Here is a 21084-nt window from a genome sequence, read left to right on the forward strand (position 1 = left end):
AAGAAATATTTACAAAAAGAACAATGAGTGTGTTTGTCGTCTGTTAAGAAAACAACAGTAGCACACGCAGGCCAGGGGTTTCCTGTAATAATGGGGGCATTAATCACTGAAATTCTAAGAAATGTCCAGGAACATTCTTGGCAGCAGAGGGGGAAAGCCATTTCACAGAAAGCAGTAATCTTTGTAAGATGTTTTATTAGGCTTAGTTTTTTTTCACAGTAGGCTAATGCTTTTAATGTTATCCTGTGAGAAATCATAGACTATAAAGTATACGTATGGTGGCATAAATAGATGTATTGCGTGTGTGCAGGATTGATGCAGCTTTTTAATGCATTTTATTCCCCCCCCTCCCTCCCTCTACCCAAAAATAGGTGGAGACGTATAAGTTTTTTTTAATTTTTATTAGAATCTCCATCATATATACAAACTCAACATGAAACAATCTACTTTTTCTGCACATAAAAAAAAAAATGTTTAAAGCAATGATCTACAACAGCTATTACTGGAAAAAAAGTACAGTAGTTTTGTCTTATCAGCGGTCACCAATACATGCAGTTAATTTTTTGAGTTTATTAAGACTATGTTCACACGCAGTATTTTGGTCAGTATTTTGGTCAGTATTTGTAGACAAAATCAGGAGCTGAATCAACAGAGAGAAATTATAAAGCAAAGAGTTGCATGGTTTCTTTGTTTTCAATCCACTCCTGGTTTTGGTTGAAAAAATACTGACCAAAATAATAAAAAAATATTATGTGTGAACATAGCCTGAGGCTATGTTCCCAAACTGTATTTTTGCTCAGTATTTCCAACCAAAACCAGGATCGGATTGAAAACACAGAAAGGCTACGTTCACACACTGTTGAAACTTAGTGGATGCCGCCAATAGAAAATAACAGCAGTTAATTTAAAAACCATGGCCGTTGTTTTAAAATAACGTCAATTATTTGTCATCCACTAAACTTCAACAATGTGTGAATATAGCCTTTCTGTCTTTTCAATCCGATCCTGGTTTTGGTTGAAAAATACTGACCAAAATACTGTGTGGGAACATAGCCTGAAACTGTAATCAGTTTCTCTTTGTTATCCATAACGTCTGCTACCAGTAACTAGTGCCCAGTAGGGACTGTGTTTGACACTGGACTTTCCAAGATTACTGGATAACAATTCTGCTTATGGCCCTATTCCACGGGCCGTCTGCAGCGAGCGGGTGAGTGCGGGAGGGGCAGCGAGGAGCTGCGGGGGGGGGGGGGGGCTGCCCGGGTGATCGCTGATCGTCCGGGCAGCCCATAGGATGCCGATGCTCCTATTCAACGGAGATGGATGTTTTTATGTCTGCAGCCCTGAGGTCATAGTCTAGTACAGGCAAGCCATTTGACTGTTATGTTATATACTACATAATATACAGAATACAATCATCTTCGATGATGAATTAGAAAAGTATATTTTGTGTAAATGTATTTAGAACATTTTATAGTTTTACACTAATAATGGAATGATATTTCTTATATTTTTAAAACCAAGAAACACATGGCAGTAAGGTTTTAGTTTATATAACTTGCTTGATCAATTTTATTCTACAGCTGTGTTGATAATAGTGCCTTTAAAGCTGCGATTTTTGTGGAATGGCTGAAAACATTAAAGGGGAACACCAGGTAGAGGTTAAAAAAAAATGAAACTTCTGCAGAAGCAAATAGCATTACCTATCTATGGCTATGTTCACACAATGTCAAAAATAGAAAAAAGTCGGCTGATTTTTATATAAAAAAAAAGTCAGTCTTTGCCGAGATTTAACTGACTGCAATGGCAATGCATTGAAGTCAATGGGAAGAAGGACGTCCAATGCACACAATGCATTGAATAACAGATTTTTTTTACCGCGGACGTCAAAATAATGATCATGATCATTATTTTCGGACATCTTTTGCAAACAATGGACATTTTTTATTATCTGTTCACACACAGTTCTTCTTTTCTCACCGTTCTTTCTCCATTTTTACTATTACATTTAATTGACTTTTTAATTAAAATAATGTGCAAACACCAGTCATTGCAAGGGGAGGCCAGGCTGCTAAATAACATCTGTTATTTTAGACTCACAGACATCACTTTAAACGGAGCTGTAAAAAAAACCTTGTATGAACATAGCCTATCCCAGTTTTGAAACTACCAAAAATACATTTGTTTTGGGGTTTTTGTTCTGTATTGTGTTGTACAGTTCTGTTGTTCTGTACTTCCTGGTTGAGCAGTTCCCATAATGCAATACTGGTTCCAGAATGCATTGCTTTCCCTCAGCTGTTCATCACAGTCCTCCACCCTGCCCATTCCCCGCCAAAATCTGTTGCAGAACATCTAGGCTGTGTTCACACATTGCAGTTTCATTGCATTACTGAATTATTTGCAGTACTTTATAATTTCATTGTGGTCCCACCCACACAGCACGCTGTATTCTCTACCTGTAACACCACACAGCACACTGTATTCTCTACCTGCAACACCACACAGCGCACTGTATTCTCTACCTGTAACACCACACAGCACGCTGTATTCTCTACCTGTAACACCACACAGCACACTATATTCTTTACCTGTAACACCACACAGCACGCTGTATTCTCTACCTGTAACACCACACAGCACACTGTATTCTCTACCTGTAACACCACACAGCACGCTGTATTCTCTACCTGTAACACCACACAGCATGCTGTATTCTCTACCTGTAACACCACACAGCACACAGTTACTACCTGTAACACCTCACAGCACACAGTTACTACCTGTAACACCACACAGCACGCTTTATTCTCTACCTGTAACACCACACAGCACGCTGTATTCTCTACCTGTAACAGCACGCTGTATTCTCTACCTGTAACACCACACTGCACACTGTATTCTCTACCTGTAACACCACACAGCACGCTGTATTCTCTACCTGTAACACCACACAGCACACTGTATTCTCTACCTGTAACACCACACAGCACACTGTATTCTCTACCTGTAACGCTGATATTGGAATAAAGTAAAAAACTTTTTGAATTAAATTTGTTTTTCTCTTCATTTCCATGCATATATTATGATCAAGCATCTTTTATCTTTGAAGTTGAGCCCCACAATAAGAAGTTTACCCAATACTATCTTACATGAGATATACTGTTTATGCCTGTTTTTTTTCTCCAGGTGGGATTGGCAGTGCTGGCTCTGATCCTATCTGCCGTTTAGTATAATTTACTTGTGTTACTGCATCATTTTTGTGAATACGCTGCAGTACTGCAATGAAACTCCAACATGTGTGAACATAGTCCTAATTTCACAGCAGACTTCTGCACAATCAGTGAAATCAGTGCAGCAGCTACTTCTGGCTGGTCAGAGATGGTGAATCACTCAGGGGATTGGGGTATCCAGCCAAGCCTCCTGTGACATCATGCCCTGCCCCCTGTCTGCATCATCAGCCTGTGCTCAGCAAACACACACAATGTGAGACAGAGGCATGGAATATTTGTCTCCTAAGGTGGGATAGCAGAGGGAGCAGGAGATAATGTAAATTGGCACAGAGGCCATTTTTCTTCACTTCCTGGATTTCAAACAGCTACAGTACCAGTGTGGCAGAACCATACAGATATGGTAATACATTATATAGACACATCTATATAACTTTTAATGTACTTTAAATAGAAAACAAGTTTTTCTTATTTTGAGTTCCCTTTAAGCTATTCTATCGTGATTGCACAATTCACTGCAATAAAATGGGAAGATCATGCCAAAAGCACATTCAGCAAAAAACACAACACCAATACCATGTGTGAATACACCCTAAATGATTAAAATTACTGTGCACTTATTGGTAAATGAAGCAGGATTAACACAAGTCTTCTGCAATTTCAAAAACAGTTAGTCTGGATTGCATGCATCTTCATTTTAGGTAACACCATGCCAGTATCTGCAGAAAAAACACACAGTAAAACTTAATATTGTTAGTAAATTTATCTAGGATTCTGAAAAAAAAATGCACCATTTCTGATTGCATGTATAACATCCCTATATTCTGCAGCAATCTACATAGATTGTAATTACAATGTATTCAAAAGTCTTCACACCTTTTCACGTTTTGTTATGCTGCTTTGTGTTAAATATAAATACATAAAATTGAAGCCCTTCCCCCACACACCCCATCATTCTGTACTCAATACCCTATAATGACAAAGCTAAATGGAAAAGCTAAAATTTCACATGCTAGTATCAGACATAAGCATGATGCTTGAAATTTTGCTCTGGGGACTCCCATTTCTCCTGATATTTTTTTATATTTCTACACCTTCATTTGAGTTATCTCTGGTAAATTCAGTTTATTGAACATGATCCGGAATGTTCCTGTTTAAGATCTCACAGCTCACAATCAGAGCAAAAAACAAGCCATGAGAAGGAAAGACTGCCTGTAGAGCTCAGAGATGGGATTGTGTGGAGAGCTGGAGAATGGCCTCCATAACTCTCAATTCAAAGAAGTTTGGAAAAACCAGGACTTCAAAGCTCCAAAAATCCTGACTGTTAATGGAAAAAACTTCCAGAAGATGAACCATGACTGCAGCGCTCCACCAATCAGAGCATTATAGTAAAGTGGCGAAGAAGAAGCATCTCTTCAGAAAAAGAAACATGAAAGCCCACTCGGAATCTGTGGGCTGATAAAACCAAGATTGAACTTTTAAGCCTCAATTCTAAGTGCCACGTCTGGAAAAAAAACAAGCACTTTTCATCACCTTTCCCAAACTATTCTTAACCCCTTAAAGACAGATCTAATCTTTGTTTTTGTTCGCTTTGTTTTGTTTTTTCCTTTTAAAAGGCTCTACTATTTTTATTGTGCTGATATGATTCCCAACAACACAGCACATCTACTGAGCAGCTCACAGAGCATACCAGCCGCGGCTGCAGCAGTAGCTTTATAAAGGGGAAAAAGATGTTTTATTTGGCTGGGAGAGGGGCAGGGATGATTGACAGGCAGAGAGTTCCATTAGTGGCTTCTCGCCCCGACAGACTGGTTGCTTCCCCTCTTCCGGCCTCACATGGCGTAATAAAGCATCCTTTTCCCCTTTGTAAAGCTACTGCTGCAACAACGTTTGGTATACTCCGTGAGCTGCACAGTAGATCTATACTGTACTGCTGGGAACCATATCAGCACAATTGTTATGGTTATGGTTAAATTCAGTTAAAAAGGCATCTAGGTGGTAAAGTGCGCTGATCAGTTTCCCTGATGCTATCGGGAGAGGCTGATCTGTTATTCTTATCTTATCAGGCCGGGACACTGATTCTGGCTTGGCATTCGTTAACTATAGGCTTTGACAGCCCTTAGTAATAAAGCGCTGACTGTACAGACCAATGCAGTACATGTGTATTGCATTGATCTCTATGAGGAGTCAGTGCAGAGAAGGTTTACATTTTAGAATAATTAAAAAATCCCTTCCCATTTTAAAATTTTAAATCACCCCCTGTTCCCATTTTATAAATAAAAATAAATAAATAATATTTGCTAATGCCATATGTAAAATCTCCACTGCTATTAAACTGCATAAGCGGGAAAACCGCCAAGGCACAACATTTCTAATAATTTGCTACATGATAGCCAGAAAAATTTAAATAAAGTGATCAAAAAGTCACTTATTTGCAAGCAAGCTACTGATAAAAGGTACAGATTATGGCGCAAAAAAGCCCCTAATAGTGCCATAGACCAAATAATAAAAACATTTAAAAGATCAGAATAGAGCAATTTTAAACATATTTATTTCTTTTAGACAAAATAAGTTATATAATTTGACTTGTAATCGTACTGTGTGAAAAAGTGAAATGGTCTGAAGACTTTGTGAATGCATTCCTGTCCCTGGTAAGGTTTATCACATAATTTACAAACTTATTGGAACTAGGGATAACTTCTAAAGAAAACTATTTCTGTATTAGTTCCTGAGGTGACCATTGGTATACTTTTGGAATTCTGCAGGCCCAACTTTATTGGAAAGCACAGTTAGCCTTGACATTTTTCTGTTCAAAAATGTTGTGTCCAGATGTTAAAGGGAACCAATCACTTAAAAAACGCATGTAAAGCTATGGGAATGTGCTGTAGCAGCACCCAGCACACTTCCCAAACATGCTTTTATACCCCCCGTTCCTGCAATGTACAAGCCAAAAACGTACTTTATAAACTCGGCGCTCTGTATGTAAATTACCCCCAAGTAGTCCTCTGGGCGGGGAGCTGCGGGCAAGTAGTCACGGTCCCTGGGCGTTCTGTAGTGCTAATCACGCCCCTCTGGGCGTGATTAGCCTGCATAATTGTGGCGGCGTCATCGGAGGCGCGCTGTCTCTAACGTCAGCACGCCTACGTTCTTGCTGTGCCGCTCATGCGCAGTACAGCGGGTCCGGTCTGCGCCGTACTGTGCACGTGCAGAAAGCCTCAAACTCATTGCTGGAGATCGGGCAATGAGTTCGAGGCTATTTTGCACCTGCGCAGTACGGCGCAGACCGGACCCGCTGTACTGCGCATGAGCGGCACAGCAAGAACGTAGAACTTAGTGATTGGTTCCCTTTAACTGAGAATCAGTGGGGAAGAATGAAAAAAGTAGATAAATACACAGATAATTCACACAATAAGTTGTTCCCCTTCTATCATATGTAAATTATACCTTTTCTTACCTATTTTTTTGTTCTTGGAAACATCCCACCTGACATGCGGGGACCAGGCTAAAGAAAAGGAAAATAAAGTAGTAATTGTTTTTATTCAGTAATGACATTTAGAAGTATCAATTATGTTTATTTTTTTGTTGTCTTAGATGTTTGTTTGTTTGTTTGTTTTTTTTTCAAAAAATTGGAAGGGTGTGGATTTTTAATAAAGGGGATTTGGGGTATTTTCTGTTTTAAATTATACTTTTAATCCTCCAAGGGGTTTTGAACTTGACATTGCTTGTGCAGTACACTGCAAAACTATTTTTTTTTACAGTGTATTGTCAGTTTTTTGTTCTCTTATTACACCCTACCATGGCAACAATCTGGAACCTCATAGCTGTGTCACAGGGTCCACAGGATGATCAGCAGCATGACAGGAAGGGCATGTGGCAAACTAGATACTAAATCTAACCTCCCAAACCTGTTCCATATTCCACAAGAATGTTATATATTCTGTAATCTTACATTTACAGGTTAAAGTGATTATACAGTACATAACTCCATGATCTAATAAATTAAGGGAAATAGCAGTATATGAGCATTTCCCATAATTAATGTACATTAGAAAGTTGTCTAACTTTCCATAAGTAATAACATATTAAAAAATACTTTTGGCCGGACTGCTCCTTTATGGTAGAGTTGTGTTAACACTAATGCCATACTTGTAGATAAGACTACAAAAGCAAAAGTTGCACAGAAAACATTTGCACATAACTAACAACTTATTAGGCTCCACTCACCTGCATCTTCTTACAAGTCTCCAGTTCTTCTTCCTTTTTCATATACTTTGCGTAAGACTTGGAAAGTTCTTCTTTTTTCTCCAACAACTGCTTTTCCAGTCCTCCCTTCTCCATGGACAGACTATTCTTCTCTGAAATAATACCTGTCTTTTCTTGCCTGCATTTCTCCAGTTCATTATTATTTCGAGCATTCTCTGTCTTTAGCTTGCTGTTCTCATACATAACATTGTTCACATCTTGCTTCATCCTGTTTATTGCTTGGTCAATATTTCTGTTACTTTCTGCACTTAGGGCCCAGCAAGTTGAATGGGACGTGTCACTGTGGCTGTTGATGAGGCTGTTAACATTTCTTTTCATAATATCTAACGCAACATCAAACCTTCTATTGATATCAGTACAAACATCTTGTAACACTTTAATTTGATTTTCTATGTCTTCCTTCTCCCTCTGAAGCTTTGCCTTCTCAAAATTGGTCTGGTTGACTTTGTTGGTAAGAGTGAGAATGTTCTGGTCACAGATCTCTTTTTGTCTGGCATAATTGCTCTGAAGTAGTGATTTTTCAAACTTTAATTGAAGAGTGTCAACTGCCCACAAAAAATGAAAATGAGATAAGAGCACATAAAAGGTATGACTGTAACAACTACAAAGCAAACAAATGATCATACTTAGGGTACTATTACACGGAACGATAATCGGCCGAATTGGCGCGATTCGGCCGATTATCGCTCTGTGTAATAAATGCAACGATCAGCCGATGACAACGATCATCGGCTGATCGTTGATATAGGTTAGACCCTATTTTTGTCGGGCGCCGACCGTGCACCGCTACATGTAATAGCGGTGTGTGGCCGGCGACTAACGATATACATTACCCATCCACGTTCCAGAGCTGCTCCTGCCGTCCGCTTCTCCCGGGGTCCCGCGCGCGCTCTAGCTTCACAGTGGCCTGTCAGCTGATAGGGCGCTCAGCCAATCACAGGCCGCGGCGGTCCCGGCCTGTGATTGGCTGAGCGCCCTATCAGCTGACAGGCCACTGTGAAGCTAGAGCGCGCGCGGGACCCCGGGAGAAGCGGACGGCAGGAGCAGCCCTGGAACGTGGATGGGTAATGTATGCCAGTTTAGCAAGGGCTGCAAGGACATCGGTAACGATGTCCTTGCAGCTCTTGTCAAAAGATTATCGGGCCGTGTAATAGGCCCAGTAAACGAGCAATGATCCAGCAGATCGCTGCTCGTTTACAGGTATTATCGGGTCCTGTAATACCACCCTAAGGCTGTTACCAGACTAATCAGACTATGTAGTCATCAGTGTTTTATCATGCTCTGTTAGCACTTTCCTAAAGGTTCTAACTCTCCATACATACCCGACAATATGCTCTAATTGTCATTTGCATAAGAGAGCTTATTTGCCTTTGTTTGTCCCTGGGTTATCACTTATACTGATGATGTTAAGGAGACAAATGGAGCTACTCGTCACCGTTCATTCTCAGGAACTAAACAATCACAGCCACTTGAATATAGTTTCCTCCAAGTAACAAACTTGCAATAGAACTCACTTTCAGTTCAACAAAACACACATTTTTTACATTCCAGTATAATATGCACATTTTCACTTATAGAGATATATATGTGACATATTTATAACATAGTGATATATGTAGTTACATCATGGCTTTTTGCTAAATATATTTTGTAACTAATTTTAGGTTACGATAAATGAGAAAGAATGTAGCATGCTGTAACTGTTGTCAAGAGGGGACAATGCTGGGAAATAAATCTAGCTGATGTCCATGTTTAAGTAAAAGGTTAAAGTGTCACTGTCGTGAATTTTTTTTTTGCAGAAATCAATAGTCCAGGCGATTTTAAGAAACTTTGTAATTGGGTTTATTATCCGAAAAATGCATTTTTATCATGAAAAAGCAGTTTGAAGCTCTCCCCCCTGTCTTCATTGTTCTCCTATGGAGAGAGCTAAAGAAAAGACCAAAACAGGACAACAAAGAGTTAATCTACAAATCCCTCACGGGATATCTCCTGTGACAGTCACCAGTGACCTGTCTGAGCTCGGATTACAGCTGTCACCCAGCTCTGTGCCTGTAATCCTCTGTTATCTGCTTTCTGCTGCCGGCTAACTCCCTCCTTCCTCCTCCCCCTCCCCTCTCCCTAGAGCAGACAGGGTACGACTCCTGCAACAAGTCACAATTTTCAGATTTTTCAGAGTGGATGAAAAAGAGGAAGGAGGGGGGGACCTGGGAAAAGGCTTTTTACATGCAGATAATGGCAGATTTGGCTAATAAACCCAATTACAAAGTTTCTTAAAATCGCCTGGACTATTGATTTCTGCAAAAAAAAAAAATACGACAGTGACTCTTTAACTTTCTAGATGAAGTAAGGTCTAAATGCCCTATGAGCCACCACCTGACCTCTTACCCACCTGCAGTTTAGTCTTTTAATATGATGATATTACAAGCCAGCAAAAATTATAGGAATATGTGTAGTTAGGCATTCATTATTAAACAACCACAAGATTTATTTCCATATTGAATTTTTCCAAACTATACATGAGATCATTGTTCTCTTATAAATACACTGGGTTTTATCTGTACAATATGAGAGGCTCTACATATATATATATATATATATATATATATATATATATATGCAACATGTGTGTACATGTCTCACTAACTGGCAGCCAGAGACTATATAAGTGAATCTCTATTTCATTCTTACAAGTAACAGTTTAGGCTTGAACTATTATATTTTATGCAGCGACAATATTTTATGCAGCGACACATCCTGACTGCTGCTCAGTGCAACCCCCCCCCCCCCTCTTAACTTGGTGTAGGAAGTTCAGTGGATGGAGGAGTGGGTTATCCCATCATAACAATCAATAGTAGTCTGTCCATTCAAACTCCCACATTCCAACTATGATTACAGTTGATATGCAGTTGATAAATGCTAAATGTTTATTGCTGGAATATTAAAAACGTTGCAATATACTATTTTGATTACCTTGTTTACATTATACTGATAGGCAAAGACAGAAGTCTAGAAAAAACACTACTACTGTCTTGGAAAAACAGCTCCACCCCTGCCCCCATGTTGTGTGGTATTACAAGTCAGCTCCATTCATTTCAATGGAGCTGAGGTGCAAAACCACACCAAATCTGAGGACAGGAGAGGTGCTGTTTCTTTAAGAAAGTAGCCATGTTTTCTTAATCCTAGATAACCCCTTTATTTACTGAGAAATAAAATACATATAAAATGTCCAGGTTTTGAAAAATATCTTCTTAATCTGATCCAATACTTACTGATGTACGTTGTATTAAGCCGATCTAGGGAAGATTGTTTGGATTGGCAGTTTTCAATTATTGGAGGCTAAAAAGAAGAACATGCAGTGAACATAACATTTATGTATAAATATGATTTCATTTTCTGTTCTAATAAAAATAAAGCTAGAAGCATTTGCTGAATGTATTCTTACTTATTAGGGAGTGGCAAAAGTTATATACCTGTTATCAGAATGATTTACCGTTACAAACATGAGCACTCCACAGCAGATCAGAGCCTATTAAGACCTAGACTATCCCATGACAGCTTATACATGCCTGCAAAATATGTTGGCCTTAGAGGAACAGTCCTCACTATTTCCTTACTAACATGCATGTTTTACTGTTTTTATTGAAGCAGAACAAAATATCTATGATGCCGTAGACATTTGATCCTGTTGAAGTCGGAAAAATCGAATGTCTATGGGGGGCATTTACCATGTGGTGCAGAGTTCATTTTCTGGCACAGAGGGCTGAGATGCTAATAAATCTATTCGCAACCATTTGGCGGGATGTGGCCTCTGCATGCACCACATTTAACATTTTTGTTTTGCAATAAAATGTGCGCACAGGATCAATGTAGAAGCATTGCACCTCATACAATCACACATAAATCCTGTGAGCCTGTACACCGCAGTTATTAATAAATTCTCTGCTTATGTCTTGATACTCTCTAAGATTCACCCTTGTCTTGTGGCTTGTAAGAAATGACAGGAAGAAACCTAACACAGAGGAGACAGCCGGGAGCTGCATCATGTAGAAAACACTGAAGGGGAGATAAATAAATCTAGTCTAGTTCTTAGACAGTGTGAGCAGTGTAGACTAGACAGTCTAAGACTAAGGCCCCATATATAGGGGTCAGAATACCGAATACAGTATTCTACTGACTGGACCTCCGAGCTCCCTGCATCAGCATTCATGTGGGTATGGCCCCTAAGAATGAGCAATGGCTTGGGCTGTTTGAAATTTTTAAACTGTCTAGTCTGTTTAGACCAGTTTTATGTTCTCCTACTTTTAAGCCAAAAATGTCTGCTAAAGTCTGTTTAGTAATATTCACTAGCATTTTTGCGTAAACTGTGCTAAAATTCTGGTACTCACATGTTTATTTAGAGGTTTTTTTTTTAGATGTCTAGTAAGAGTTTGGGCACGGGGAAATGCAGCAGAAATCTAGAAGACAACTGTGTGAGGAGAAGACAATGGGAGATCGCAGATGGTTTTGTGAGGATCAGTATCAAGAGATTAATCAAATGCATAGAGGAGGCAGATTGTTGATGGCCTTGCAAGTCATTGTGAACACTTTAAACTGAATTTGTTGGGCAATGGCTCAGTTTGTCTATGTACATCTAATGCTACATTTTATGACCAATAAATCATCGTATCTTTTCATGGCCCTAGCCAATATGCTAAAAGTTCTATATCCTTTAGCATTTAGGTTATGATTAGTTTTAAGTAGAAATGAGCCCAACTCGGGCATGCTTAGGTTCGTCCGAGCCTGAGAGTTTGATATTTGATGATTTAGGACAAGGAGACACAAGGTCCCTTTCATATGTCTATCTGCGCTTTCAGAACGTAAAAATGCTTGTATTCTATAATACAAAGAGTCAAGCTTTCCTGAGCTCCTGAAATGCATTAAGCTGCAACAATCAAGCAGGGAAGTGAGGTGAGGAAGCATTCAAGCTTGTAGCTTTTTGAGTAAAAGCTGTATTACGCAGGCCAATATTCCGGATAAGTGAATGCCGATCTACTAGATTGGTGCTCACTTACTGAGCCTATTAAATGACTCAATAATCGTGCATACATACCTGTCCATATTCCCCAGTGTTCTCCCAGCTTCTGCCCTCTCCCCACAGCCGCCACTGAAACTTCAGTGCTGGTCTCTAAAGTGACAGGCTGCTAAGCCAATCACTGGCTGAGATGAGAGTTGTGATTGGCCAGTGATTGGCTAATCAGCCTGTCACTTCAAAGACCGACCGGAGTAGAAGCCTCAGTGGCGGCGGCAGCTTCATTAGCCATTGGCCATGCATTGCTATTACACTTAGCGATGTGCGGTTGGCTACCAATGATTTTTAGGCAGGACCAAAAGACACAATCAGCCAATGATCGTTTTTGTTAGCTGCTTGTTTTCTTTCTTACACTGAGCGATAATCTGCCAAATCGGCCTGATTCGACATATTTTTGCTCCGTGTAATGGGGTCTAAACAGCGAACAGTGATTGGATTTTAACAGTGTCTGGATTCTTTTTAGCAGGGCATTTTACAGTTTTCTTAAATGTCTAGTTTGCATACAAGCCATAGTATGACTCCTTATGCTATAGAACCGTGCAAGGCAGTTTCTAAGGCATTTAGGCAACAGGGCAAATCCTGATAAAAGCGGTTACTAGGAAGAAGCAGTTGTGTATTGGGTGTACCGTCCTATCCCCGGCAGCGAGCGTATAAGAGAACGCCCTGTGTGCCGGAGCTGGAACTTCCGGCACAGGGAGCATCTTTAACAAGCGCTCCCTGTGCCGGAAGTCACAGCCACAGGCACACAGGGAGCTCTTTGATGCACGCGCTGCCGGGGGTGTCCCGTTCTATCCCCAGCAGCGTGTGCATCAGAGAGCTCCTTGTGCGCCTGTGGCTGTGACTTCCAAGCATCAACCAGGGGCCAGTAAGAGCCGGCCTCTTGGGACACAAAACAATGCTTGTGGTCACAACAGAGTGTGGCGGCCGGCGGTCCGTTGCCCCTCCCCCCCCGTTGAACGCCGATGATGCAGATGCGGTGAATGCGCTGGGGCCACCGGGCGCCTCCAAGCTGTCAGCACTCCGTGCGGTCGCCCGGCCTGCCCGGTCCTGGAAACAGCCCTGGAAACGGCCCTGGAACAGTGATTGTAGTCCAAGTAGCTTAAAACCAAAAAAAAGGGGTACTCTGGGCAAACGTAAAAAAAACCTAGATGTGGATGTTAACATAATAATGAAGTTATACTTACCCGTCCTGGTGCCACTGCTTATTGTAACCCGCTGGTCTCCTCTATCTCCTGGTTCCTGTGCCATCACATCATAGGGACTATCCGTGCAGGCTGTCAGTGACTACAGAGGTGTCCTGTCTCAGTTGCTAACTGGCTAAGTGGGTATTTTTGGGTGTGGACGTGACATTACAGGAAAGGGAGATACATGTTATTTATGTTTGCCCAAAGTATCCCTTTAACTCCAAGGGGCCATTGTATACCTGTACGTCATGAAGCTCCTAAGGGGACACAGAAAGGGATCACGCAGTGACCCCGCTCTGTATTACACCTCTCCCATCTGCTATCAGAAGCTGGGGACTGTGGCTAATGGCTGTCATGGCACAATCACCCCGCCGACTAATTAACCATTTAAATCCTGCTGTTAAAAATGGTGGTCTAGTGGTGGGATTGCCCAGATGTAATGCGATCTCGAAGGGGTGATCCTTCCTACTTGCTGGGTTGGGCCTCAGTGATGCTATGTCACTGATCCACATAATTTAAAACTGCAGCACAAAGTCTGAACAAAACCTGATCAAAACTGCACTGTGTAAGAGCACTTTCAGGTAAATTATATTTTTTCAATAATTCTGACATGCATCCCTCATCAGGGATATGTGGTAAATAATTGCCATTATTTGAAAACAATGGTTTTGAAATAACTTGGAGGCCATTCACTTAATTTCAACAGTGTGTGAACAAAGGCTTTATGTATTTTCTGTACTATGTATCTTTGTAATACTAAGCAAAAATACTTTGTGGGAACAAAGGCTATGACAAGAATGGCTGTTGTTTTCAATTAAAACGATGGCCATTCTGTTCATAGTAAAATTCATTGCATTAAAGTTGATGCAAACAACATCTGTCGTTCACACAATGCATTGAAAAACGTCCGTAGTTTGAACCGGCCGTCGAAATAATGTGCATGTCAATTATTTCCACCCATTGTGGGCCCTGCCCCCCTGTCAGGGTACATAGGGCTGGAGACTGCAGCAAAGTGGTCTCCATCTATCAAGCCCATCTGGGGCCCTGTGCTACTGGGGGGGCCCACTCGGTCGACGGGTGCCACACCTTCCTTTTTAACTGAAAGCGATTGCAACAATCGCTTCCAGTAAATGTAGTGTTCTGATTGACAGCGTGAGAAGCCATGGCCTGTCAATCACTCTTGTGACCGCAAGCAGCGTTTTGCTTGCGATCACAAGAGTGTCGCCCCTGACAGATCAGCAGCTCCCTGGTGGAGTCCCGGTCAGCGTGTCGCCTCTGAGCTAACTGTGCATTGTGGCGCCTGAGACTTCCGGTACAGGGAGCCCATACCGGAAGTCCCAGCCGCCGCAGCGCACACAGAGCTAAGTGATGGCGCTTGCCGGGACTTCACCAGGTAGCAGCTCATCTGTCCGGGAAGAGAGAAGAAGAGACCCGCGACCGACGGGGTGAGTTGGTTGTAAGGTGAGTTTTGTTCTTTTTGGGTTTTTTTCAGAGGAGGACAACATAAGAGGGCTATATATGGGGGGTGGACAACATAAGGGCGCTATATATGGGGAAGGACAACATAAGGGGGCTATACATGGGGGAAGGACAACATAAGAGGGCTATATATAGGGGAACGACAACATAAGGGGGCTATATATGGGGGAAGGACAACATAAGGGGGCTATATATGGGGGAAGGATAACATAAGGGGGCTACTTATATGGGGGATGGATAACACAGGGAGGTCATTTATAAGGGGGACAACACAGGAAGCCATTTATAATGGGGACAGCCATCTATAACAGGGACAACACAGGGGGGTGTATACAATAGGGCATGCACAGAGGGCGGGCATCTACTATAGTGGACTACACAGAGGGGGCCATTTTCTATAGTGCAGGGATAGGGAACCTTGGCTCTCCAGCTATTGAAAAACTACAGCCTTAGCTTTGGCTGACCAGGCATGATGGGAGTTGTAGTTTTGCAACAGCGGGAGAGCCGAGGTTCCCTACCCCTGGTATAGCGGATGCACAGAGGGTGTCATCTACTATAAAGGGACTACTCATATGCACTAAATGCACATGGGACCATCTATATGGAAGACTGAGCAAGAGACCATCTAAGGTGTCTACACAGAGGGGGGAATATACTATAAGGTGGATATATATCATATAGTGTCAGGGTTACCCACTAAATGAGGGCTTAAAGGGACCAATACAGATGTGCAGTTTGTAAAGAGATGAAGATGGTGCTGGAGTGAGGAACCTAATATGTCTGTCTGGCACATTCTGTGGATTCGTGGTTTAGAGAAGTTCTTATGATGGCCCAGGGCAGATGGAGGAGAAAATGAAAAGGGAAAAACTCTAATCAGAGAAGACATCCCCTGTGAGTCACCTGATGTAACTGCACTGTAATGTATATAGTGTACAGAACCTGTGTAGAGCTGGGTCTGCCTCTATATGACTGTATGAGGTGATAGTAATCTATGTACAGTGGATGTTATTCAGTAGCAGTGGGGATGTTAGTCAATATGTGATTGTATTATTCGGAAGCAGCAAAGGTGTTAGTCAGTAAGCAGTGATATTGGTCAGTATGTGGTGGTGTTAGTCAGTATGTGGTGGTGTTAATCAGTATATGGTGGTATTAGTCAGTATGTGGTGGTAATATTTGTCACTTGTTATCTGGTACTGTGTTTTATTGGATTTAGTATACTGGATTTAGTCAGTAACAATATGGGGGTGATGGTAGTGCTTGTGCTGTGGCGGTAATATTTCTCCCATGTATACTGGTAATATTAGTCAGCACCAGTATGACAGTAATATGTATGGTGATAATATTTCCCTACTATATACTGGTATTATTGGTAATATTGGTCTTGGTATACTGGATTTGGTCAGTAACAGTACGGTGGTAATATGTGTGGGGATATTTGCCCTTTATATACTGGTGTAATTGGTAGCTGTATGATTATTGTATCTAAGTATAAAGTGTTATCATGCAAAGACAATTGCGTTATAGCCCGATTACACAGGTCAATTATGGGTAACAAGCGCTCCTAGGAAGCCCTATGTAAAAGTGCCAGAGATCAGCTGACAAGCAAGCAAATGCCCGATAGTCGGCTAATTTGATCTTTTGTGCAGCTGTAATAATCATTGCTGTCGGCCGCACATCTCTATATATTTATGCCCTGCTGATTAGCAATCGTTTGCAGCCCTAGACTGCCCCATATCACGCCGTGTAAATGGACCCTTATTAATCTTAACATAGATAAGTATGGTGGCTGAAGGGTGGGCCCCAAGAATGATTTCCCCTGGTAGGCCCAAGGCACTCCAGTCCGACACTGGAACCAGACCTAATACCAGCTGTACATTCAATAGATACAGCATAACGCCAACAAAAAAGCATGCCTTATGTCTCCTCCTGTACAAAGAAGAGCCGATTATCACTGTAGAACAGTACAATGGAACAAAAAGTAGAAGACATACATACTGTATCTACAAAACCAGGCCAATATGTTTGTAAATCTATAGAGGCACCTCATTGTCTGTGAAATCCTGGACATCTAGACACATCAGAAACTTGATAAGAGTCTAATATTGTATATTGTAAATTTACATATAGCCATCATCCTTGCTGCCATCTTATATAGTTACCAATATATTTCTTATTGGTAATGTGTAATTCAGCCCAGACATTGACTGAGCATAATTGTGCAGGCGATACTAATGTTTAGAAGTGCCCAGCAGATGTGTCTATACGTTACAATTTTCTTTATTTTGTATTAATTTTGGTTCCTGAAAAAAAAACTTTGTACATTTTTATCTTTACGTTATTTAATATCTGCATTACACTCCGTTCATACTATCACCATTCTGGATTCTTTTTCCTTGTTTTCTTTTATTCTTACATTTTAATAGACAAATTATGAATTATATATATATATATATATATTTTATTTATTTATTTTTTCTATTCAACCAGCATGATGTAAAAATATTTTGACCCATTTGAAACATGTAGTGGGGGATAACTAAGTGGTCGTAGGGGGTCTGACTCCAGGACCCTCTGTGATCTCGAGAGCACAGACCCGACTGTTGCTGCTAAATAGAGTGGCAGTGCGAACATTCCATTGATTCTCTATGGTAGCTGCCAAAGATAGACAAGCATTGTACTATGCTATCTCAATCAGCTGTAGAGAATAAATGAGGCGGTGGTGGGCATGTGTGACTGCTGCTCAGTTCTCAGAAAAGACTTGAGAGACTTGGTTCCCCATTCTAGAGATTGTGGGGGTCCTAGCAGTCAGACCGTCGCCCTTCTACTTGCTTAATTCGTTATCCCTTATCCTGTGGAAAGGACATTGATGTTGTGGTATAAACCCCTTAACTGTGGTGATGCTGCTGCCAACAGTGCCAAAACATAGAACCAGAACTAATACCAGCTGTACATTCAATAGATATAGTATAACGCCAACAAAAAAGCATGCCTTATGTCCCCTCCTGTACAAAGAAGAGCCGATTATCAATGTAGAACAGTACAATGGAACAGAAAGTAGAAAACATATATACTGTATCTACAAAACCAGCCCAATATGGTTGTAAATCCGTAGAAGCACCTCACTGTCTGTGAAATCTTGAAAATCTAGACACATCAGAAACTTGATAAAAGTCTAATATTGTATATTGTACACTACTGTTCAAAAGTTTGGGGTCACATTGAAATGTCCTTATTTTTGAAGGAAAAGCACTGTACTTTTCAATGAAGATAACTTTAAACTAGTCCTAACTTTAAACAAATACACTCTATACATTGCTAATGTGGTAAATGACTATTCTACCTGCAAATGTCTGGTTTTTGGTGCAATATCTACATAGGTGTATAGAGGCCCATTTCCAGCAACTATCACTCCAGTGTTCTAATGGTACAATGTGTTTGCTCATTGGCTCAGAAGGCTAATTGATGATTAGAAAACCCTCGTGCAATCATGTTCACACCTGAAAACAGTCTAGCTCGTTACAGAAGCTACAAAACTGACCTTCCTTTGAGCAGATTGCGTTTCTTGAGCATCACATTTGTGGGGTCAATTAAACGCTCAAAATGGCCAGCAAAAGAGAACTTTCATCTGAAACTCGACAGTCTATTCTTGTTCTTAGAAATTAAGGCTATTCCATGCGAGAAATTGCTAAAAAATTGAAGATTTCCTACAACGTGTGTACTACTCCGTTCAGAGGACAGCACAAACAGCTCTAACCAGAGTAGAAAAAGAAGTGGGAGGCTGCGTTGCACAACTAAGCAAGAAGATTAGCACATTAGAGTCTCTAGTTTGGGAAACAGACACCTGACAGGTCCCCAACTGGCATCTTCATTAAATAGTACCCGCAAAACACCAGTGTGAACATCTACAGTGAAGAGGCAGCTGCGGGATTTTGGGCTTCAGGGCAGAGTGGCAAAGAAAAAGCCATATCTGAGAGTGGCCAATAAAAGAAAAAGATTAATATGGGCAAAAGAACACAGACATTGGACAGAGGAAGACTGGAAAAAAGTGTTGTGAACGGATGAATCCAAGTTTGAGGTGTTTGGATCACAAAGAAGAACGTTTGTGAGACACAGAACAAATGAAAAGATGCTGGAAGAATGCCTGACGCCATCTGTTAAGCATGGTGGAGGTAATGTGATGGTCTGGGGTTGCTTTGGTGCTGGTAAGGTGGGAGATTTGTACAGGGTAAAAGGGATTCTGAATAAGGAAGGCTATCACTCAATTTTGCAACACCATGCCATACCCAGTGGACAGCGCTTGATTGGAGCCAATTTCATCCTACAACAGGACAATGACCCTAAACACACCTCCAAATTGTGCAAGAACTATTTACAGCAGAAGCAGGCAGCTGGTATTCTATCGGTAATGGAGTGGCCAGCGCAGTCACCAGATCTGAACCCCATTAAGCTGTTGTGGGAGCAGCTTGACCGTATGGTACGCCAGAAGTGCCCATTCAACCAATCCAACTTGTGGGAGCTGCTTCTAGAAGTGCGGGGTGCAATTTCTCCAGCTTAATGCTGTAATTGCTGCAAAAGGAGGATTCTTTGACGAAAGAAAAGTTTGATGTAAAAACAATGTTATTTCAAATACAAATCATTATTTCTAACCTTGTCAATGTCTTGACTCTATTTCTATTCATTTTACAACGTATGGTGGTGAATAAGGGTGACTTTTCATGTAAAACACAAAATTGTTTGGATGACCCCAAACTTTTGAACGGTAGTGTATATTACATAAAGCCATCATCCTTGCTGCCATCTTATATAGTTACCAATATATTTCTCATTGGTAATGTGTAATTCAGACCCGACATTGACTGAGCATAATTGTGCAGGTGATACTAAAGTTCAGAAGTGCCCAGCAGATGTGTCTATATGTTACAATTTTCTTTATTTTGAAATAATTTTAGTACCTGAAAATTATTCTAATAAATTTGAGAGATATGCTTTTGGGGCCAAAAGTTACAGCGAAAAATAGACATAACGTTCTGGTACTCACCATCACAGGAGGTTTCCCAGCTGTTCTGTTCACCTGTTGTCTTATAACGGTATATAATATTTTTGAGCAGTTTTGATTTTCCTTATCCAGGCTGGCATACTTGCTTTTCAACTGAGAGTAATTGCCATTTAGCCAGGCATAATCGATTGTCAGGTTTTGGTAGCGATTCTCTACACTCATCAGCCGACCTTCTGTGGTGGCATGGGCGTTTCCATATAGCATGAACAGAACTAGACCAAGGATAATTAGGAATTGGATTATAGATAGAAAAAAGAAGAAATATTTTGTATAATACCAGCAGCCCCTGTGCTTGGTTTTGAGAATATTTTTGGACTCCAATCCAAACTTTGCCATTGCATAGTTTGGGTCCATGGTTGGCAATCTGCAGTTAATCCTTCCTTACTGGAGACTTCTCACATTTGGCAGTCTGTACTCTTTATCTAGAAGAAGGTTGTGGGACAAGGCGGGGTCACTCACATTACATTTTCGTACTTACTGTTTATATAACTCTTTTTTTTTTTTTTAAAGTTCCCATGTCTGGCTCCTTCCTGCTGCTCAGGATGCACACAATTTCCTTGAATTTGTCATAACAGTCAGACCTGTGAAAAGACAATTTATTTAGAGTAATGGACAGCAAACAAGCTAACACTTTGGTAACAATTATAACCCAATAAAAAAAAAAAGAAGATAAATCTAAAAAAAGAAGATAATGGATCACCTTAAAATCAGCAATTTGATAGATCCAAACCAGCATGACATTACTGCAGGCAGATCATGTCAGACTAATCTCACTGATTTCTTTGATTATGTCACAAAAGTGCTGGATGA

At 40.8% G+C, this 21084-nt stretch overlaps 1 protein-coding gene across 1 annotated transcript; it reads right to left on the bottom strand.

Moving 5' to 3' along the window:
• Positions 1-382: 382 nt before the first annotated feature.
• On the bottom strand, positions 383-20719 carry PLVAP (plasmalemma vesicle associated protein). The gene is made up of 5 exons (XM_069962230.1): positions 20257-20719; positions 10757-10823; positions 7449-8032; positions 6679-6726; positions 383-3943 (listed from the first exon to the last, which is right to left on the bottom strand). The coding sequence occupies exons 1-4, from the start codon at positions 20626-20628 to the stop codon at positions 6679-6681; spliced, it is 1071 nt and encodes a 356-aa protein (XP_069818331.1). The 5' UTR covers positions 20629-20719; the 3' UTR covers positions 383-3943.
• Between the last annotated feature and the right edge of the window lie 365 nt (positions 20720-21084).

The sequence above is a fragment of the Dendropsophus ebraccatus genome, chromosome 3 (assembly GCF_027789765.1).
Source record: "Dendropsophus ebraccatus isolate aDenEbr1 chromosome 3, aDenEbr1.pat, whole genome shotgun sequence".
In the NCBI taxonomy this organism is placed as follows: Eukaryota; Metazoa; Chordata; class Amphibia; order Anura; family Hylidae; genus Dendropsophus; species Dendropsophus ebraccatus.